This window comes from Rhinolophus sinicus, chromosome 1 (genome assembly GCF_057876585.1).
Source record: "Rhinolophus sinicus isolate RSI-liver-muscle chromosome 1, RSI-T2T, whole genome shotgun sequence".
Lineage (NCBI taxonomy): Eukaryota > Metazoa > Chordata > Mammalia > Chiroptera > Rhinolophidae > Rhinolophus > Rhinolophus sinicus.
Window position 1 is genome coordinate 133,451,425 of NC_142501.1, and position 18,360 is coordinate 133,469,784.

Genomic DNA, 18,360 nt, shown 5'->3' on the forward strand with positions numbered 1-18,360 from the left:
CCAGGCAGGAGATTTATTGGAAGGTCCAGGGTCTGGTCCCTTGCTCTTTAGGATGGAAGTACTCCAGGCTGTGTGAGAGCAACAGGCTTTTCTGTCCTTCCGTCTGTCTTGGGGGCTGCCTCATCTTGCCTCTGCACCTCCCTGGGAGTCTCCATCAATTTTCAGGTCTGCTTCTGGTGGAACGCATTGGGGAAGTAGCTGTCCCAACCCAGACTCTACGTCACTTTTTCACTTAAGGCCCAACACCAGCTAATTCAGTCTCTTGTGTTCAGTTCAGATTTTGGACAGCGGATGGGTTTCGATTGGCTCCATCAGTGATTGGCTCAGTTCCTTTAGGGCCAGATGTTCACCCTGAAAACGAGCACTTGTGACCCAAAGGTGACAGGAGAAAGGGGCCCAGGACTTTGTCCTGAGCCACTATTTTTCTCACTCTGTGGGTTCTTGTGCTCAAAACCTCCTGTGGTTCCCCATGTTCCGCAGAGGAAGACGCAAAGAAAGCCCTTATGAGACCCATAGGTCCCGAGCAGCCTCAGGCCTCCTCTTCTTCTTGACGTAGCTGCCACCCCTTCCCCCTGCGGTCACTGTGCTCTAGCCACTCCAGCCCCACACACATAGCTGCCTCAGGACGTTGGCACTTGACACCTCTGCCTGGGGCCCACTTTCCCAGATATGCATGTGGGCCCCCCTGCCCTCCTTCACATCTTTGCTCAGAGGGCTTGTCAGCAGGACGTCATTACTTTGAATTGTGACCTCCCTCATCCCCCCTCATTCCCTTGTCATCATTTCCTGTTTTGTTTTTCCCCACAGCACTTATCACCAAGTAACATTCTTTAGGTTTTACTCATTTGTTTTATTTTGCCTATAACAGTATAAGCTCTACAATTAATGGATTTCTGTCTTTTTCGTCTTTGTTTGTTTGTTTACTGCACTATGACCAGCATCTGGAACACATCCTGGTACATACTTAATGCTCAATAAAGACTTATTCAGTGTGCACAGTAAACCTAGTAATAACTGTCTGCTGTTTCACTGCTTAACTTGTTCAGGCGAGCTTTCTGAAGGGAGTGTGGCAAAGTCGTTAGCCATGGGGACACTGCCCCGTCAGGCCCCTGACTGAGTGTGGCTGACAAGGTTGGTTCTATCTGGAGAGCTGTGAGGGGTGATCGGAGGGAGAGAGGAAGTTTGTAACTGATGGAGAGGAGTCAAGCCCAAAGAAAAGGGGAATCGAGAAGAAATGGAGGTGGCAAAAGGAGAACTAACCAGACGAGGAGATGCATTACCTTTCTATTAATTATTTTTTTGTTATCTTTTATAGCTTTATTGAGATAGAATTCATATACCATAAACTCCACCCATTCAATGTGAGCATTTCAATGGTTTTTAGTGTATGGTGCCTCCATCACCACAACCTAATCAGAATATTTTCATCACCCCCTTACCCTTTAGCAATCATTCTTCATTTTCAACCCCCATTCCTGCCTCCGTAACAACTAATCTAGTTTCTGTCTCTCTGGATTTGCCTATTCTGGACATTTCATACACATGGATTTATATAATATGTGATCATTTGTGACTGCCTTCTTTTCACTGACCATAATGTTTTGAAAGTTCAGCTGCATGGTAACATGTACAGTATTCCATTCTTTTTCATTGTTGAGTAATATTCCATTGTAGAGATCGACCACATTTTGTTTATTGGTTGATGGCCATTTGAGTTGTTTCTACTTTTTTAGCTATTACATTTGTTTGAACATTTGTGCACACATTTTTGAGGGTGACTATGTTTTCAGTTCTTTTGGTATATACCTAGGAATTAAATTGCTGGTAACTCTGTGTTTAACTTTTTGAGGAACAGCCTGACTGTTTTCCAGTGTGGCTGCACCGTTTTACATTCCCATTGGCAATGCTATGAGGGCTCCATTTTCTCCACATCATTACATCCTTGGCAATACTTGTTACTGTCTTTCTGATTTTAGCCATTTTAGTGGTGTGAAGTGATATCTCATTGTAGTTTTGACTTTCATTTCCCTAATAATTAATGATGTTGAGCATCTTTTCATATGTGTTCATTGGGCCTTTGTATCTCTTCTTTGGAAAAATGTCTATTCAAATCCTTTGCCCATTTTTAAATTGAGTTGTCTTTTTATTGTTGAATTCTAAGAGTTATTTATATGTTCTGGGTATAAGTCCCTTGTCAGATATATGATTCACAAGTATTTTCCATTATTCTTTGTGTTGTCATTTCAGTTTCTTAATGGTATCATTTGCAACATAGGTTTTCATTTTCATGAAGCCCAATTTATATATTATTTTCTTTTGTCACTTGTGCTTTTGGTGTTGTATCTAAGAAACGTTTGCATAACCCAAGGTCATATGATTTACTCCTATGTTTTCTTTTAGGAGTTACATAATTTAGCACTTACATTTAGGTCTACAATCCATTTTGAGCTATTTTGTGAGATACATACTTTTGCACTGTATATGGTTGTCTGAGCACCATTTCTTGAAGAAACTGTCTTTTCCTCTTTGAATTGTCTTGTCACCCTTGTCAAAAATCAGTTGACCATAAATGTGAAAGTTTATTTCTGCACTTTCAATTTTGTTCCATTGAGATGTGTGTGTGTGTGTGTGTGTGTGTGTGTGTGTGCATTCGTATGTCAGTACCACACTCTTGATTACCATAGCGTTGTAGTTGAAATCAGAAAGTATGATTCTCCCAATTTTGTTCTTTTCTTTCAAGATTTTGACTATCCTATGTCCCTTGCATTTCCATATTAATTTTAAAATTAGCTTGTCAGTTTCTGCAAAACAAAGAAACAAAATCAGCTGGGCTTTTGACGATAGGGTCTGCACTGAGTATGTAGATCAATTTGGGGAGTATTACAGTCTTAACAATGCTAAGTCTTCCCCCATCAACATGGGGTGTCTTCCCATTTATTTAGATTTTCATTTTCTTTCAACAATTTTTATAGTTGTCACTGTACAAGTCTTACACTTCTTTTTGTTAACTTTATTCCTAGGTATTTAATTCTATTTCATGCTATTGTAAGTGGAATTGTTTTCTTAATTTTATTTTCGGATTGTTCTTGCTAGTGTATAGGAATACAGTTTATTTTTGTAGATCGATCTTGTATCCTTCCACATTGCTCAACTCATTTTAGATCTAATAATAGTTTTTTGTTAGATTCCTTAGTCTTTTATATATGCAAGATCATGTTATCTGCAAGTAGAGATAGTTTTACCACTTCGTTTCCAATCTGGATGCCTTTTATCTGTTTTTCTGGCCTAATTGCCTTAGCTAGAATCTCCAGCACAGTGTTAAATAGAGGTGGTAAGAATGCTTTGTCTTATTCTTCATCTTAGGGGGAAAGCTTTCAGCAGGATGTTAGCTGTGAGTTTTTCATAGATACCCTTTGTCAAATTGAGAAAGTTCCCTGTGTTCCTCATTTGTGGGGTTTTTTATCTCAAAGGAGTATTGGATTCTGTCGCTTGCTTTTTCTACATCTGTTGTGATGGTCTTGTGGTTTTTGTTCTTTATTCTATTGATATGTTAAATCAATCTTGCATTCCTGGGATAAATTACCCCACTTGGTCATGATATATAATTATTTTTATATGTTGCTGGACTTGGTTTACTAGTATCTTGTTGAAGATTTTTGCATCTTTATTTTGAGGGGTATTGTTCTTTGATTTTCTTGTGATATCTTTGGTTTGGGAATCAGCATAATACTGGCCCTATAGAATGAATCGGGAAGTATTTCTTCCACTTGTGTTTTTCTGAAGAGCTTGAGAAGAATTGTTATTAATTCTTATTTAAACGTTTGGTAGAATTTACCACTGAAGCCATCTTGGCCGGGATTTTTCTTTGTTGGAAGTTTTTACATCACTGAGTCAATCTCTTTGCCCGTTATAGATCTATTCCAATTATCTATTTCTTGCGTCAGTTTGTCTTTCGAGGAATTTGTGCATTTCATCTGAGTTATACAGTTTTTTGGCATACAGCTGTTCATAGTATTCCCTTATAATTCTTTTTATTTCTGTCTTTTGTTTCTAACTTTACTAATTTGAATCTAATCTTTTTTTCTTGGTTGGTTAGCTAAATGTGAATTTTATTGATCTTTCCAAAGACCAGCTTTCAGTTTATTTATTTCCTCTGTTTTTCTATTCTCTATTTCATTTATTTCCACTCTACTTTATTAATTCCTTTCTTCTGCTTGCTTTGGGTTTAGTTTGCTCTTCTTGTTTTTCTTGTGGTTGCTTAAGGTGAAAGGTTAGGTTATTGATTTGAGAGCCTCCTTATTTAATACAGGAATTTATAGTAATAAATTTCCCTCAGAGCTTTAGCTACATTGCATAAGTTTGGGTAGTTTTCATTTTCAGAGATGTATTTTTTTAATTAAATTTATCGGGGTAACATTGGTTAATGACATTATATAAAGTTCAGGTGTACAACTTTATAATTCAACTAATGCATCCCCTATTGTGTGCTTACCACCCAAAGTCTAGTCTCTCTCCATCACCATACTTTTTAGATTTACAGAAAAATTGTGAAGATAGTACAGAGTTCCTTATATCTCACACCCAGTTTATTATTAACATCTAATGTTACATTATACGGTATTATAATATCTATAATATTAACTTCTTATATTCTTTTGATGTATTTAGTACAATTAATGAACTGATAGTGATATCATCATTCACTAAGGTTCATGCTTTATTCAGATTTTCTTAGTTTTTACCTATTGTCCCTTTTATTTTCCAGGATACCACATTACGTTTAGTTGTCATGTCTCCTTAGGTTCCTCTTGGCTGTGATAATATCTCAGATTTTCCTTGTTTTTGATGATCTTGACAGTTTTGAGGACTACTGGTCAGGTATTTTGTAGATTGTCCGTCATTTGGGACTTGTCTGCTACTTTTCTCATGATTGGACTGGGATTGTGTGTCTTGGTGAGGAAAACCACAGAGGTATAGTTCCATTTGCTCATATCTCATCAAAAGTACATACTGCCAACATGACTTCTCATGGTTGACAGTAATCTTGATCACTGGTCTGAGGTCATATTTGTCAGGTTCATCCACTGTAAAGTTAGCCTTTTTTCCGACTTTCCGTGCTGCACTCTTTGGAAGGAAGTGATTATGTGCAGCTCACTTAAGGAGTGGGCGGTGGCTCTATCCTTAGGGGATGTATTATGGTCCTTGTACTTGTTATGTCAGTACAGGCATATCAGGAATACCAGTCATGCCCAGCTGAGTTGGGTCCCAGCTTGGGTGGCCTTGTACGGTCCTGTCATGGCTGCCACTCAGCCCCTGGTTACAGCCCCAAAGTGCCTCTTAGAGCCTGGTACTCTGATGATGAAATGACCTGTGGAATCTATTTGTTATCCTGAAGACTCCTTTTTGAGTCACTAGTTTCTAAGAAAGTCAGAGCTATTATTCAAATGGCATCTATTCAGTGATGAGAAATGTCTCATTCATGTGCTCCTCCAGTTGTTAGGAAGTAAGAAGCGGTCGTGAAATCACCAGTTAGCTAAACTCTGGGTGATGGGGAGTGTAAGATTAATGACCTAGTGTTACTCTTTAAAATCAGATTGGAATAATTTCAGCATCAGCAGGATTTTGGTTACATATATTCTTGATTCCATTAGTTTGCGTTTTACTCCTCGCCCATGCCTTTGAACAGTTTGTTATGTGCAGTCAACTGAATGCTCTGTGTAACTGTAATTGCTCACTAACCTGTGTTTTCTAGAGACTCCTTAGGGTAGTACTTCTCATGAATTTAAATCTGAAAATTTAATTGAGCAAGAATGGCCTATTAGCAATGATCTAGGGATGTTGTTTAGAAAAAAATCAATTGTACATTTTTTCACTTATCAGAGAATTAAAATACCCAAGTGGGAGTTTACTAAAGAAATTGCAGCTGACCCTTGAATATAGCTTTACTGGCAAATTCTGCTAAATTATATGCCATTAAGTGGAGCTTGTTATGAATGCCTTATTTCCCAACATAACTGCCTTTCCTAGGTAATAGAGTGTATTATAATACCTAATTACTTTAGCCCTAATGAAATACCAGATATGGTGGATGCTTGCTGTTTTTCTTTTTTTCCCAAACTGTAAATCTTATCTTAAGTATCATCTAGCATACTTACTAATCTCTGTCAACTAAGGTGTAAAGTAAGTAAGAAGAAAATTGAGTAGCCACCGTTTTGCACCAAGCCAGTGAGAATCTGTTTCAGTGGGGAACTTGGAGAGATTTGCTTAAGTGGGTGAAGATTGTTTCACAACCTCCTTTTTGTATTTCTTTAAAAATCTGGAGGCTTAGTTAATTGCAGTCTTAGTTTTCTGCTCTTAATACAGTTTTATTAGACATTTCCTGACTGTCAACTTGATGGGGAATGAGAAGCATTAGTTGTCAACCTTTGTCAAGTATTTGGTCTGGAGTCCTAAGGACAGTGTCCAGCTCAAATTCCACTTGGCCGGCCTGGATCTTTATCTGAAGAATTGTAATTTTTACACAAATAAAAATCATGATAAAAAAATATCTCTTTCTGCTCATTTAATATAATAAATGCCATTAAAAACTAAAATCTCTAAACATTGAAAAGATTACTGTGCTGTGGTTAGTGAGCTACTTTTTTTTTTTTTAAACCAATGGTTGTCACAACCCAATGTATTAGGTTGGTGCAAAAGTAATTGCGGTTTAAACGGTTAAAAATAATTGCGAAAGCCGCAGTTACTTTTGCACCAACCTAATATTACTGTTTAATGAGAGATTTGGAAGCTCTCACACAGGTCCATATAGTGCAGTTAGTGTTCTCTGCTGCATGACCTCCTGGGGCTTAGTTGAAGGTCTTTTCAGCTTTCTGTGCTTGGCACAGCAGAGTGGACTCTTCCCTCCGGAGCTTTCTCCTCTGAACTTCACTGCCCACCACGCTGCTATCTCACAAACCAAGGACTCAGCATCACCTTGAACTCCACTCTCCCTTTGTAAATGCAGTTCCTTTTACCAAATGCCACTGTTGGTGGCCCTTTTATTAGATAGATCACTAATACGAGAAATCTGCCTGCATGCGTCTGTCGTCCTGAGCCTGCTTCTGTGTCGGTGTCATTCCTTATTGTTCCGCAGGCTGATGTGTGCGTGGCGCCAGCACTCGGGCCACACCCTGCTCGGGCACTGTGCTAGACGCCGGGCACACAGTGGGCATGAGTGACATGCGGTCCCTGTCCTCAGGGAACATACGGTGTAACAGGAAGAGAGACCAGTAAGAAGGCAGCGACACTGCACTGAGACAAATGCAGCAGTGGGGCAAGTGGGAGGATCCCCCAGACTCATGTGGGGGGAATCAAGGTAGGCTTGCCGTGTAATGGTTTCCTGTTTCATTAACTTTCAGTAAACTCTTGTCACGGCTTATTGGCTTATTTTCTCTTTGGGACTGGAAATATATTAGTAATTTCTTCTCATGATTTTAGTTTTGTCCTATAGTACCTCTGGTCCATTCTGGGGAACACCTTGAGTGTGAGATTAGCCCTAAGGATCTAGGTTTTTAACACGTTGAGTACGGCGGGGTTTAAATCCCTCGTGAAGATTCTCGTGATCTGTACGCAACGTGTTAGGATTTAAAGAACTGCTTTTTACTTAATAAAGCACTAAACACAGAACAATAGCCTTTCTGAGCAAAAGAACCATTATTCATCTATTTCTTCATTCAGCAAACGACGGAGTGTCGACCCCACCTTGGGAGAGCCCCTATTCAGTGGCAGAGACAGACGTGGTTCTGAGCCCCCTCTCCAGACTTTGCTCGGTATTCACCACTGCACCTGTTTTACAGACAGCAGGCCAGTCCCGACTGCAGAAGACGCCGTAGGAAGTTTCTGCTGCTTTGGAAGGAGCATATGACTCTCTCTTCTGCCTGTGGTTTAGGGATCAGAGGAACCAGGGGAGGCTCCACGAGGAGCTACTAGCGATGGTCTGACTTTTCTTCATCTGTTCGGAGTTTAGCTTCCATTAAGGATCATTTCTCCTTCCCTGCCTCCCTTCCCTTTCCTTTTCCACCTCCCTCCACCTCTGTCCCTCTTCCCCATAGCACCCCACTCTCCTTTCTAAATACCTCACCCCTGCTACCTTCCCTGCCCCCGCACCCATGCTGTCACTGCCTGAAGTGGCCTTGCTGCTTTAATTTTACTTTTTACTGTGCAAGAAACCACTTCAGTTTCCTTCCCATATGTCCTATATAATATTGTAAGCCTAATTCAGGCGCTCAGAAACTCCGAGCTTTGCCTTGTAGTCTCTTCTCCAAACTATTACAAGACTTGAGAACAGAACATACCAGATTTTACTCCTCTCCTTCATCCTCTCTCCAGATGTTAACACATTGCGTACGGTGGGATTTAAATCCCTCATGAAGATTCTTGTGATCCATAAGCAACGTGTTAAAACAGGAGGGCCTCCCAAGGCTTAGGCCTGGCCCCTGCTTTTCTCTCCCTTTGTCCCTTTCCCCAGGTCATCGGATGCATGCCAGTGGCTTAGTTCTGTTTGTGTGTCATAGACTCTCAAATTTCTATCCCAGTGCTGTTTCCTTTGTGTTCTAGACCTGCATGTGTGGCATCCTCTTGGATGTCTCAGGAGAAAAACGTCCAAAGTCAGACTCACAATCTGCTTTCACTAACCTCTTCCTTCCGGTGCTCCTTGTTTCAGAGGGTGTCACCCATCCAGCTGCATGAGCTGGAAGTCTGGGGTCTCCTACAGCAACCCACCTTCTGTGGCTGTTGGGGTCACTGGAATCTCTGGAATATGACTGCCAGTCTCCACTGTCAGGCCCCCAGTTCAAACGCTTGTCCTCTCCATGACAACTGCTTCAGAATCTCCTGATGCCTCTTCCCATGGGCTGTGCCCCGTTCTCCCCTCTGCTGGCAGAGCCGCCATCGCCCCCCCCCCCCCCGCCCTCTCCAGAGCAGCCCGACAAGGCACGTAGTGAGTGCTCAGTATTTAGACAGTGAACAGGCCCACCTGTCTGCCCACACCTCTCATTTACCTGTTCTCGTCCTGTGGTCTTTTGTTGTATGATTGTTAGTCTGCTGTTCACATTAGCCTCGACTTCTACTCTTGCGTTCATGTCAGTTAACAAAGTCCTGGCACTCAATCTCTACATTACCCTTTTTCCCAAGAGCTTCCTAACGTGCAGTCTCCGCCCCAGAGTCCCAGTGATGTAGCAACAGGTGTGGATTCTTGCTTTTACCTTTCCTGTCCTATTTATGAGCACTGATAGTATTTAGCTGACGACAATCTATATTTTATTTTATTTGTGTAGTTAACATTTTCCTTCCTGCACATGTCTTTTTAGAAATACTAATAATATTTAAGAATGTACAGACATTATTTGCTATGAATAATTCTAACACTGTATAGATTTCATCTGTTTTAGAAAGCTAGTTCTTAAAAAAAGTATGGATGATTAAATTTTTTTTCTTTCTGATGCAGTAGTTCTAGTTTGTAAATGTGTTTGATAAGCTATAGAGATAATAATGCTGTGGTTCAGAGAAGTATAAAACATACTAATAAACAGATTTTTACTAAGGGAAACTTTAAAAGGCATTCTTACCTTGTGATCCAACAGTGTGGGCTTTGTGAATATTTCTGATGTCTATCCTCCAACTAAATTGTGCCAGGTTATAAATCCTATGTTATTTGGTTTTATTTTCTATCATCAGCTGAAACTATTTCATTTAAAATGGGGTTATTGAATCAAAACCACAGTGAGGTACAACTTCATACCCACTAGAATGATTGTTATTAAAAAAATACAAAATAAGTGTTGGTGACGATGAGGAAAAATTGAAACCCCTGTGCATTGCTGATGGGAAGGTAAATAGTGTAGCTGCTGTAGAAAATAGTATAGTGGTTCCTCCAAAACTTAAATGCAGAATTAACTGTGTATTCCAGCAGTTACACATTTGGGTGCCCAAAGCACCAAAAGCAGGTGTTTGTACAGCAGTGTTCCTGGCATCATTATTCACTATAGCCAAAGGGAGGAAACAACTGAAATGTCCATCATTGGTAGATAAATTGATAAACAAAATGTGGTCTATACCTACAATGGATTATTATTCAGCCTTAAAAAGGAAGGAAATTCTAACATGCTACAAACTGGATAAACCTTTAGGACATTATGCTAACTGAAATAAGCTAGACACAAAAGGACAACTACCTTATGATTCCACCTATATAAGATACCTAGAATAGTCAAATTCATGGAGGCAAAGTAGAATGATGGTTACCAGGGATTGTGGGGACGGGGAATGGAGCACTGTCGTTTAGTAGGTATAGTGTCAATGTGGGATGATGAGTTCTGGAAGTAGAAATGGACAGTGCCACAGAACTGTACACTTAATGGTTAAGTGGTAAATTTTATATTATGTATATTTTATCAATAAAAATAGGTTTATCAGTACTGCATGTAGATCTACAAATACCTCAAAGTAAAAAAGTTTAATAAAAATACAGATAGAAAAAAATAGGTTTCTTTCACATTCTTTGCTCTGCTTGTTGGAGCATTTGTTGGTTGTTGAATTTGTATCGATATCATAGATAGAGTGAGAAATTAATCTATAGTTCCTGGAATTTGTTCCTGCCTTGGAGTCTTTTAAGATTCAGCTACATTTGCACAGTCCAGTTATGGAATGTGCTTCAATGTACATCAGACTATTTGAGTCCTTTAACATAAGTATGATCAGGTAATAAATCCCTGTGTAAAGACTGGTGAAATGGAGTTAAACAATGTTAGAATTTCTTTATGTCTGCTAACATGTGAGAGAAAACAACTCAAATTATTTAGCCCTGGTATTTTCTTGCCTTCCCAGGTATACCTTGAAAGACTTCTAACGTATGCAGAGATAGATATCTGTCCAGCCAACTGGAAGCGCATTGTTCTCGGGGCAATCCTGCTGGCCTCCAAGGTGTGGGACGACCAGGCCGTGTGGAATGTGGATTACTGCCAGATCCTGAAGGACATCACGGTGGAGGACATGTGAGTGTGTGTGTGCTGGGGGGAAGAGTGGGCGGGGTCAGCGGGATTGTTTGGCCAGGAGGTCATATCCCTTTTGAATGCTCTGTATACAGACAGCATGAATGAATTTCACTGAATGTTTGTTGTGAGCTGATCCATAATAAGGACGTGGTGGTAGCAAATTATATGAAGAGACCTGTATTTTTCTTCATTGTGGATCATGAGCAGGGACTGGTAACACTTCGTTTTGTGAGGCTGGCTGACTGACCCTGTACTATAGGCATGCCTTCCTTTACCTGCATTAGAAAGGTGCAGAGCACTGCCTTTGCCAGTCTGTGGTGGATTGCATCCCAGCTCTGCATCGCACGGCAGAGTGAATGCCACACACCAGTCTTTTGTGGGCAGCAGCCTAGGTGAAAAGAAGAAGAGCCAAAGTAGTGTTTCTTTTTAGTTTCAGAGAGACAGTTTTCACTGCTTTGTCATGTTTTACAAGTTCAGTTGCTTAAAACCAGTGTTCTGTCCCAGAGGCCTATCGTGTTTCTCGTTGTTAGGGTGGCATGTTCTCTCTCCCCAGCCAGGCTCAAGCCCCCACAGCTCCGTGGAAGGGCCATAAACCTGGCGGTCGGAGAGGGGGTGCTGTGCACCCCATGGCTCTCAGGGCAGCCTTAGGATCTCTCAGATGGTTCAGTTCTCAGATTTAGGTGAAACCTGTTATTAGGAGACCTACGGGCTATTGTCTGGATCTGCGGTGTCTGAGAAGGCGGGAAATAGGTTCAGAGCCTCTTAGGAGGAAGGAGCCGTTTCAGGAAACAATCAGGATGAAGTTACAGCCCCAGTGTTCACTGGGGTTAAGAAGGCTGGGGATAAACTTCCGCACCTGCTTGTTTGAGGAAGCTGTAGGCTGGAGGAGGTTCCCAGCTGTGTCCTGACCCACATCCAGGCCCTGGACCCAGGAATCCTGGGGACATTAATCAGGATTTCTCACCAGCCTGGGGTCCCCCTCGCCTCTGGTTACTGGCTTCCTGGGCACCCCCTTTTTGTGGTACCTGTGAAGCACACTTGTGTATGTTCTTAGGTCTTTGTTGGAGAGCCAATCCCTGCTGCAAACTTGTAAAGCTCCTTTCTGTGTTATAAAAAGTAAGAAAAATATAAAGAAGTTTCTGATTACAAGAAAAATAAAATTATTGATTATACCAGAGGTGCCAAAAGATGTATACACATGACTTGTATTCATCTTTTGTTACTGGTATATATTGAGTATTACAATTTTAATACAGTTTTTTCCTTTCTTAAAATGTGTATACATTTTTTTGACACCCTCTGTGTATCAAAATGAAAACAGCTACTAAAATAATTGTCATTCAGGAAAAGGTGAAAGGATTAGAAACTACAAATTAGTAGTCACAGTATTGCCACGGGGATGTGAAAGACAGTTTGGAAAATATAATCAATAATGTTGTAAAGATTTTGTAGGGTGTCAGATGGGCACTTGTCTTATTAGGGAGAACACTTTAGGGACGGTGTAGATGCCTGACCACTGCAGTGTACACCTGAAGCTGAAGCTGAATAATAATGAATGTCAACTGTAATCAAAATACACACGTGCACACACACACACACACACACACACACACACATATATTTGATTATAGTTGACATTCAACATTATATTCTCTGTGTGTGTGTGTGTGTGTGTGTGTGTGTATTCATATGTATATGTATGTGTACCCTGTTTCTCCAAAAATAAGACCTAGTCGGACCATCAGCTCTAATGCGTCTTTTGGAGCAAAAAGTAATATAAGACCTGGTCTTATAGTAAAATAAGACCAAGTCTTAAATTAATTTTTCCTCCAAAAGATGCATTAGAGCTGATGGTCCAGCTAGGTCTTATTTTTGGGGAAACACGGTATATACATATGTATATATATATATAGTCACGGGGTGTGGCGTACAGCACAGGGAATAGAGTCATTGGAACTGTAACAGCTGTATACGATGTCAGAGGGGTAGTAGACTGGGGGAGGGGTTATCACTTTGTGAGGTGTAAATGTCTAACTATTACATTGTTTTGTACACCTGAAACTAGTAATTGTCATTCAGACCGTAAAGGAAAAGGACATTTGGGTGCAGGGTGTAAGAAATGCTGACTTATTTCCTTTATCAGAGGTTATTCTTTCATCAACTGCCTGTTATCATTTGACTCCGAATTGCATGCCCCAGGCATGACATCAAGGTTGTCCTTTCTCCTTTGTGTAAACTGGATGACGTACAGCTAGCGACTTGGTGTGGGGGGCCGTGCTCAGGTTCTGTAAGAGCAGGCAGAGGACTTCGGCCATGAGCAGCTGTATCTACTTCAATCAAAGAGGAAAATACATCCTGAAGTCAGTGTAGATCTCAGATCTTTTCGTTATTTATATCCCAGCTATTTCCGGAAGGAATGAGATACAAATGAAAATTACAAATACCACAGAATTATGGAAACAAAGGGAACCAAGAAAAATGAAGAATGAAGAGCACTGGGGTGGGGAAGAGATTTCTTTTGTGCTATTATTCTTAATCTACCGTGATTAATTCACCAAAATGCCAGGAAAACCGAACTTTTAGGGAGAGAATCATTCTTTTCTATTGTATGCTATTCTATTCTAAACCTCAAGGAAGTGTTTATAAATTATTTGTCAGGAGTCATTCATTATCCAGTTCATGTATATCTCAATTTGATCCTTTCAACAACCTTTTAACACGTGTTCTTACAGACTGGATACTGGCCTAGAGAGGTTAAATAATGCCACAATGAAACCAGCAGGTGGAGAAGTTTATCCTCAGCTCTTTTAACCCTAGTGAACACTATGCAGTAGTTAGAGGGCAATAGAAATGACATGTACCCACCCCCAGGCTCTCCATGGAGATGTTTTAACTAAATGCCTGAAATAGCCATTTTTTAAATTGTCATTTTCTCCTTAAATAAAAAGGTGAGGGGGCAGGCGGTAATAACAGGTAATTTGGAATTCTGAATACTTAGGTTCTATTCATTAAAGGTTTAAATTACCAAGTTAGGAAAAACCAAACCCTTGCCAAAAATATTTATAATAGTAACAGTAATAATAGTAATCATCATCGTCATCATGGTAATATTATATTAATGGCATCGATCCTTTAATGAACAGTTCCTAGCCCCAAAGGAACAATTTTTATGTGTTAATTCAGTTCTCACAGTTTTCCATGAGATACAATAGTCCCTGCTTATCTGAGGTTTCACTTTCTGCAGTTTCAGTTACCTGTGGTCAATTGAGGTCTGAAAATATTAAATGGAAAATTCCATAAATAAACAATTCCTAAGTTTTAAATTGCGTACCGTTCTGAGTAGTGTGGTGAAATCTTAAATCTTCCTGGTTTGTCCTGCCTGGGACGGGAATCATCCCTTTGTCCAGCGTCTCCATGCCATAAATGTACCCCACCCATTAGTCACTTAATAGCCGTCTTGCCTATCAAATTGGTTATCAGAGAAAGAGACCACATTCACATAACTTTTATTGTACGTATTGTCATAATTGTTCTATTTTATTATTAGTTACAGTAGTTCCCCCTTATCCACAGGAAAGCGATATGTTCTACGACCCCCCCGTGGATGCCTGAAACCATGGGTAGTGCTGAACCCTGTACTATGTTTTCTCCTATACTGTACATACATACCTACAATACAGTTTAATTTATAAATTAGGCACAGTAAGAGTAATGACAATAATTATTATTCCATTTTACATATGAAAATGAGGCACTGAGAAGTTAAGCAAGGTGCCAGGTCACTCGACTACATAGTAACAAAGCCTGAATTTATGTTTCTTCTCTTCTATTCCATATTTTATCCAAAGAAAATTGATATTTTTTTTACTTTGTTTCTGTCCCTTTTCTGGAAGCCATGATGACCGTGCTCCCATCCTCATGCCAGCCCTGGGTGAGCCTTAGCGGTTCATGTAGCATTTGGTGAATGCCGCCAAGTGCCTGTGGCTGGGCAGAGGGAGAATGCATACAGGAAGAGCTTTTGTTCTTCAAAGGTCAGATTATAAACAGTTTTTCTAAAGAAACTGGAGTAATGCCTTCTCCATCCCAATCTCTAGGCTTAAGAACAGACTCAGCTCGGGACCTGGGCCAGCAATTTTCTGGGCTCCTCCCCCTTTCCTGGCAGACCTCTGGGGACTGACTGGAGGCCCTGAGTCAGGCCAAGTACAAACTCAGCCAACCGAATTCTGTCCTGTTCAGAGTATTAATTCTGTTTATTTTGAGAGCCACTGTGATCCATATATAATGTGTCTAATCTGTTGGGACATATGAGTATGTATTAACATACTATACAAGCCTGTACATTCTAAGAAAAACCAGTCAAGCAATTGTATATGTGCAAATTTGGGAGGGAATATGCAAAGGATAGAAGGAAGCAGGAATATTTTAGTAGGGGGTGTTAGCCCAAAGGATGCTTTTCCCCCTCATGTTTATATTTCCTGATTCAGCGCAGTCGCACCTCCCATATCTGTTTGGAGGTACAAGCCAGGTGATCACAGCAGCACAGGGCCTCATACATTTTGGCTGCCCATCCCTAGAAGAATTTTGGACGGTTATATATCCTCAATTTATTTGTAAATTAACATCTAAAAAACGATCATCACCAGTTTCAGTATTTGCAAAGGATATCATTTGCACTGTGTTTTAAATGGTGGTATTTTTTAGAATGAAACTTTACCTTTTGTGACCACAAGGATAGGCCTAGAGGATATTATACTAAATGAAATAAGTCAGGCAGAGAAAGACAAATACCGTATGATTTCACTTATTTGTGGAATCTAAAGAACAAAACAAAACAGAACAAACAAAACAGAAACAGACTCACAACTACAGAGAACATACTGATGGTTGCCAGGTGGGAGGGAGATGGGGGCAGGGTAAAAAAGGTGAAGGGATTAAGAAGTACAAATTGGCAGTTATGAAACAGTCATGCGGATGTAAACTACAGCATAGGGAATATAGTCAATAATATTGTAATCACTATGTATAATGCCAGGTGGGTACTAGACTACTCAGGGGGATCACTTCGTAAATTATATAAATTCCTAATCACTATGCTGTACACCTGAAACTAAAACTAATATAAAATAATATTGAGTGTCAACTGTAATTGGAAAATAAATATACATGTAAAAAATATTGCAAACTTAGCTACTTAAAACAACACACAAAAAAACTGGTCTTTTTTAAAGTATCTGTTGGAGACTAAATTCCATAGTAATATGATACCATCATTCATTCTCCTAAAACTGAAAATTTTGTGTATTTTTTTCTTCTTGAACTCATTATTTCCTTTCTGTTTTCCTCTCACAGAAGTTTATTCCTCAGAATTCTGTGTAACAAAAATGTAGCTATAAGGTAAAACTGGAATGTTACCTTTTCGGAATATAAGATTCTAACTTATTAAAAACTCCTTAGGTGAATTATCATTAATACACAATTGATCAAAACATTATAAACATTATAAAATATAAATTATTAAATATAAAAAGAGTAAAATCTTATGGGAAATATATGTTAATGGAATCAGTAGGGTTGCTTTTTCCTCCATTAGTTCATATTTTTGTGTATGATTATTACTTATTGATAAAATGAAACAAAGTTCAGCATCAGTTTTATTCCCATTTTTCTTTAACATGAGAGTTGAGAGAACGTGTTCATATAAGCAAGTAGACAAATTTCCAAATTTTATTGTAACAGTATCACTCGAGTAAGTCTTTAAATGCTTTTAGAATTATATGCTAAAATCACATAGTCATCTGTGAGTAACAATTATTTAATGAGTCTACCAACTCCTTCAATTTGTTAAAAGCAAAAATTGGAAACCGCCTAAGTTATTAGCCTGTCATTAGAGTCATTCACTTTTTCAACACCGTATTGAAATAAGTCCCTTCACAGTGAACTTGGTGAGGGTAGGTGAGCGCCCTGCCTTTCCCTCTGAGAGCGTCGGGGAAGAGTAACAGGGAAGGAAGCAGTCAAAAGGAGAACCTCTGCACACTTGGGGTGTTCTGGGCAAGTCAGTTTTAAGAGGAAAATGAAAGTTACAGATCTGGAAATCTATTGCCTAATGCTGTTGTGTTCCCAGGCATGCTTGGAGAAAGTCTGTGTGTGTTGTTAGGAAAAGCATATCCTGGCATGACGACCAGGGCCCCACTGAGCCCTGTAGCACATACCCAGTGTTCGGAGTTGAATTCGTAAGTCCTAACCCTCAGTGCCTCAGAATGGAACTGTATTTGGTGGTGATGTCTTGAAAGAGGTAATTTAGTTAAAATGGAGTCATTAGGGTAGACCCTAATCCAGCATGAGTGGCGTCAGACAGAACAGGCTGTGGGACAGCCGTGTGAGGACATAGAAGAGAGCCATCTGCAAGCCAAGGAGAGAGGCCTCCGACGAAATCAAACCTGCTGGCACCTTGACCTTGGACTTTCAGCCTCCAGAACTGTTGTTTAAGTCATCCAGTCTGTGGCATTTTATTATAGCAGCCCAGAGACTAATTCAGATTTTGGTACTGGGAAGCTGCTGTGCTATATACCTAAGATGTGGCAGCAGCTTTAGAACTGGAAGAGTTTTGAAGCTCGTGTTAGGAAAAACCTAGATCGCCTTGAAGAGATAGTTGGTAGAAATACGGTGTTAAAGGCAATTCTGGGGGGAGCTGCAGAGGAAGCTGTGTCACCTTAGAGAATATACAAATATTGCTAGAAACACGAGTGTTAAAGGAGGTCAGAAGCGAGGTCTCAGAAATGAGGACCATGTTGTTGGACACGGGAGGAAAGGCTGTCCCTGTTATAAAGTGGCAAAGAATGTGGCCAAATTGTGTTCTAGTGTTTTGTGGAAAGTAGAACATTTCAGTGAAGAAGTTCAATATTTAGCTGAGGAGATTTCTAAGCAGAGTGTTAAAGACACTGCCTGGTTTCTCCTTGCTGTTTATAGTAAAATGTGAGAAGGGAGATACATTGAAGAAAGAATTGTTAAGCAAGAAGGGACCATAAAGTGAAGATTTAGAAATTCTCAAACTTCTCAGTCTTAGCCTATCTTCTCTGTTGCAAAAACAATGAGGAAGCATGTTCTGAAGAAACACTAAGGGTGAGTGTGGCTCATTGATCCCGTCAACCATCTCAGCAGAAATGCTACCTACCAGCTTAAGGGGACAGATACAGGACAAGTGAAGGAAGGCTGTCAGATTTCTGGGATTCCACAGGACTGGCCATTAGACCTGTCAGGCTGTGACGTGTTGTCCTTCAGAAAAAGGGTAGAAGGGCCCCCTAAGGCTGTTAAGAAGTTGGCAGGGAAGCTT

At 40.0% G+C, this 18,360-nt stretch overlaps 1 protein-coding gene across 1 annotated transcript in view; it reads left to right on the forward strand.

Annotated features, from left to right (window-relative positions):
• The window catches only part of CCNY (cyclin Y), a 187,729-nt gene that overhangs the window by 158,196 nt on the left and 11,173 nt on the right, over positions 1-18,360 (forward strand). Inside the window, exon 8 of the mRNA XM_019741707.3 lies at positions 10,864-11,030. Within this exon, the coding sequence (XP_019597266.1) occupies positions 10,864-11,030 (167 nt within the window). The remainder of the gene's footprint in view (positions 1-10,863; positions 11,031-18,360) is intronic.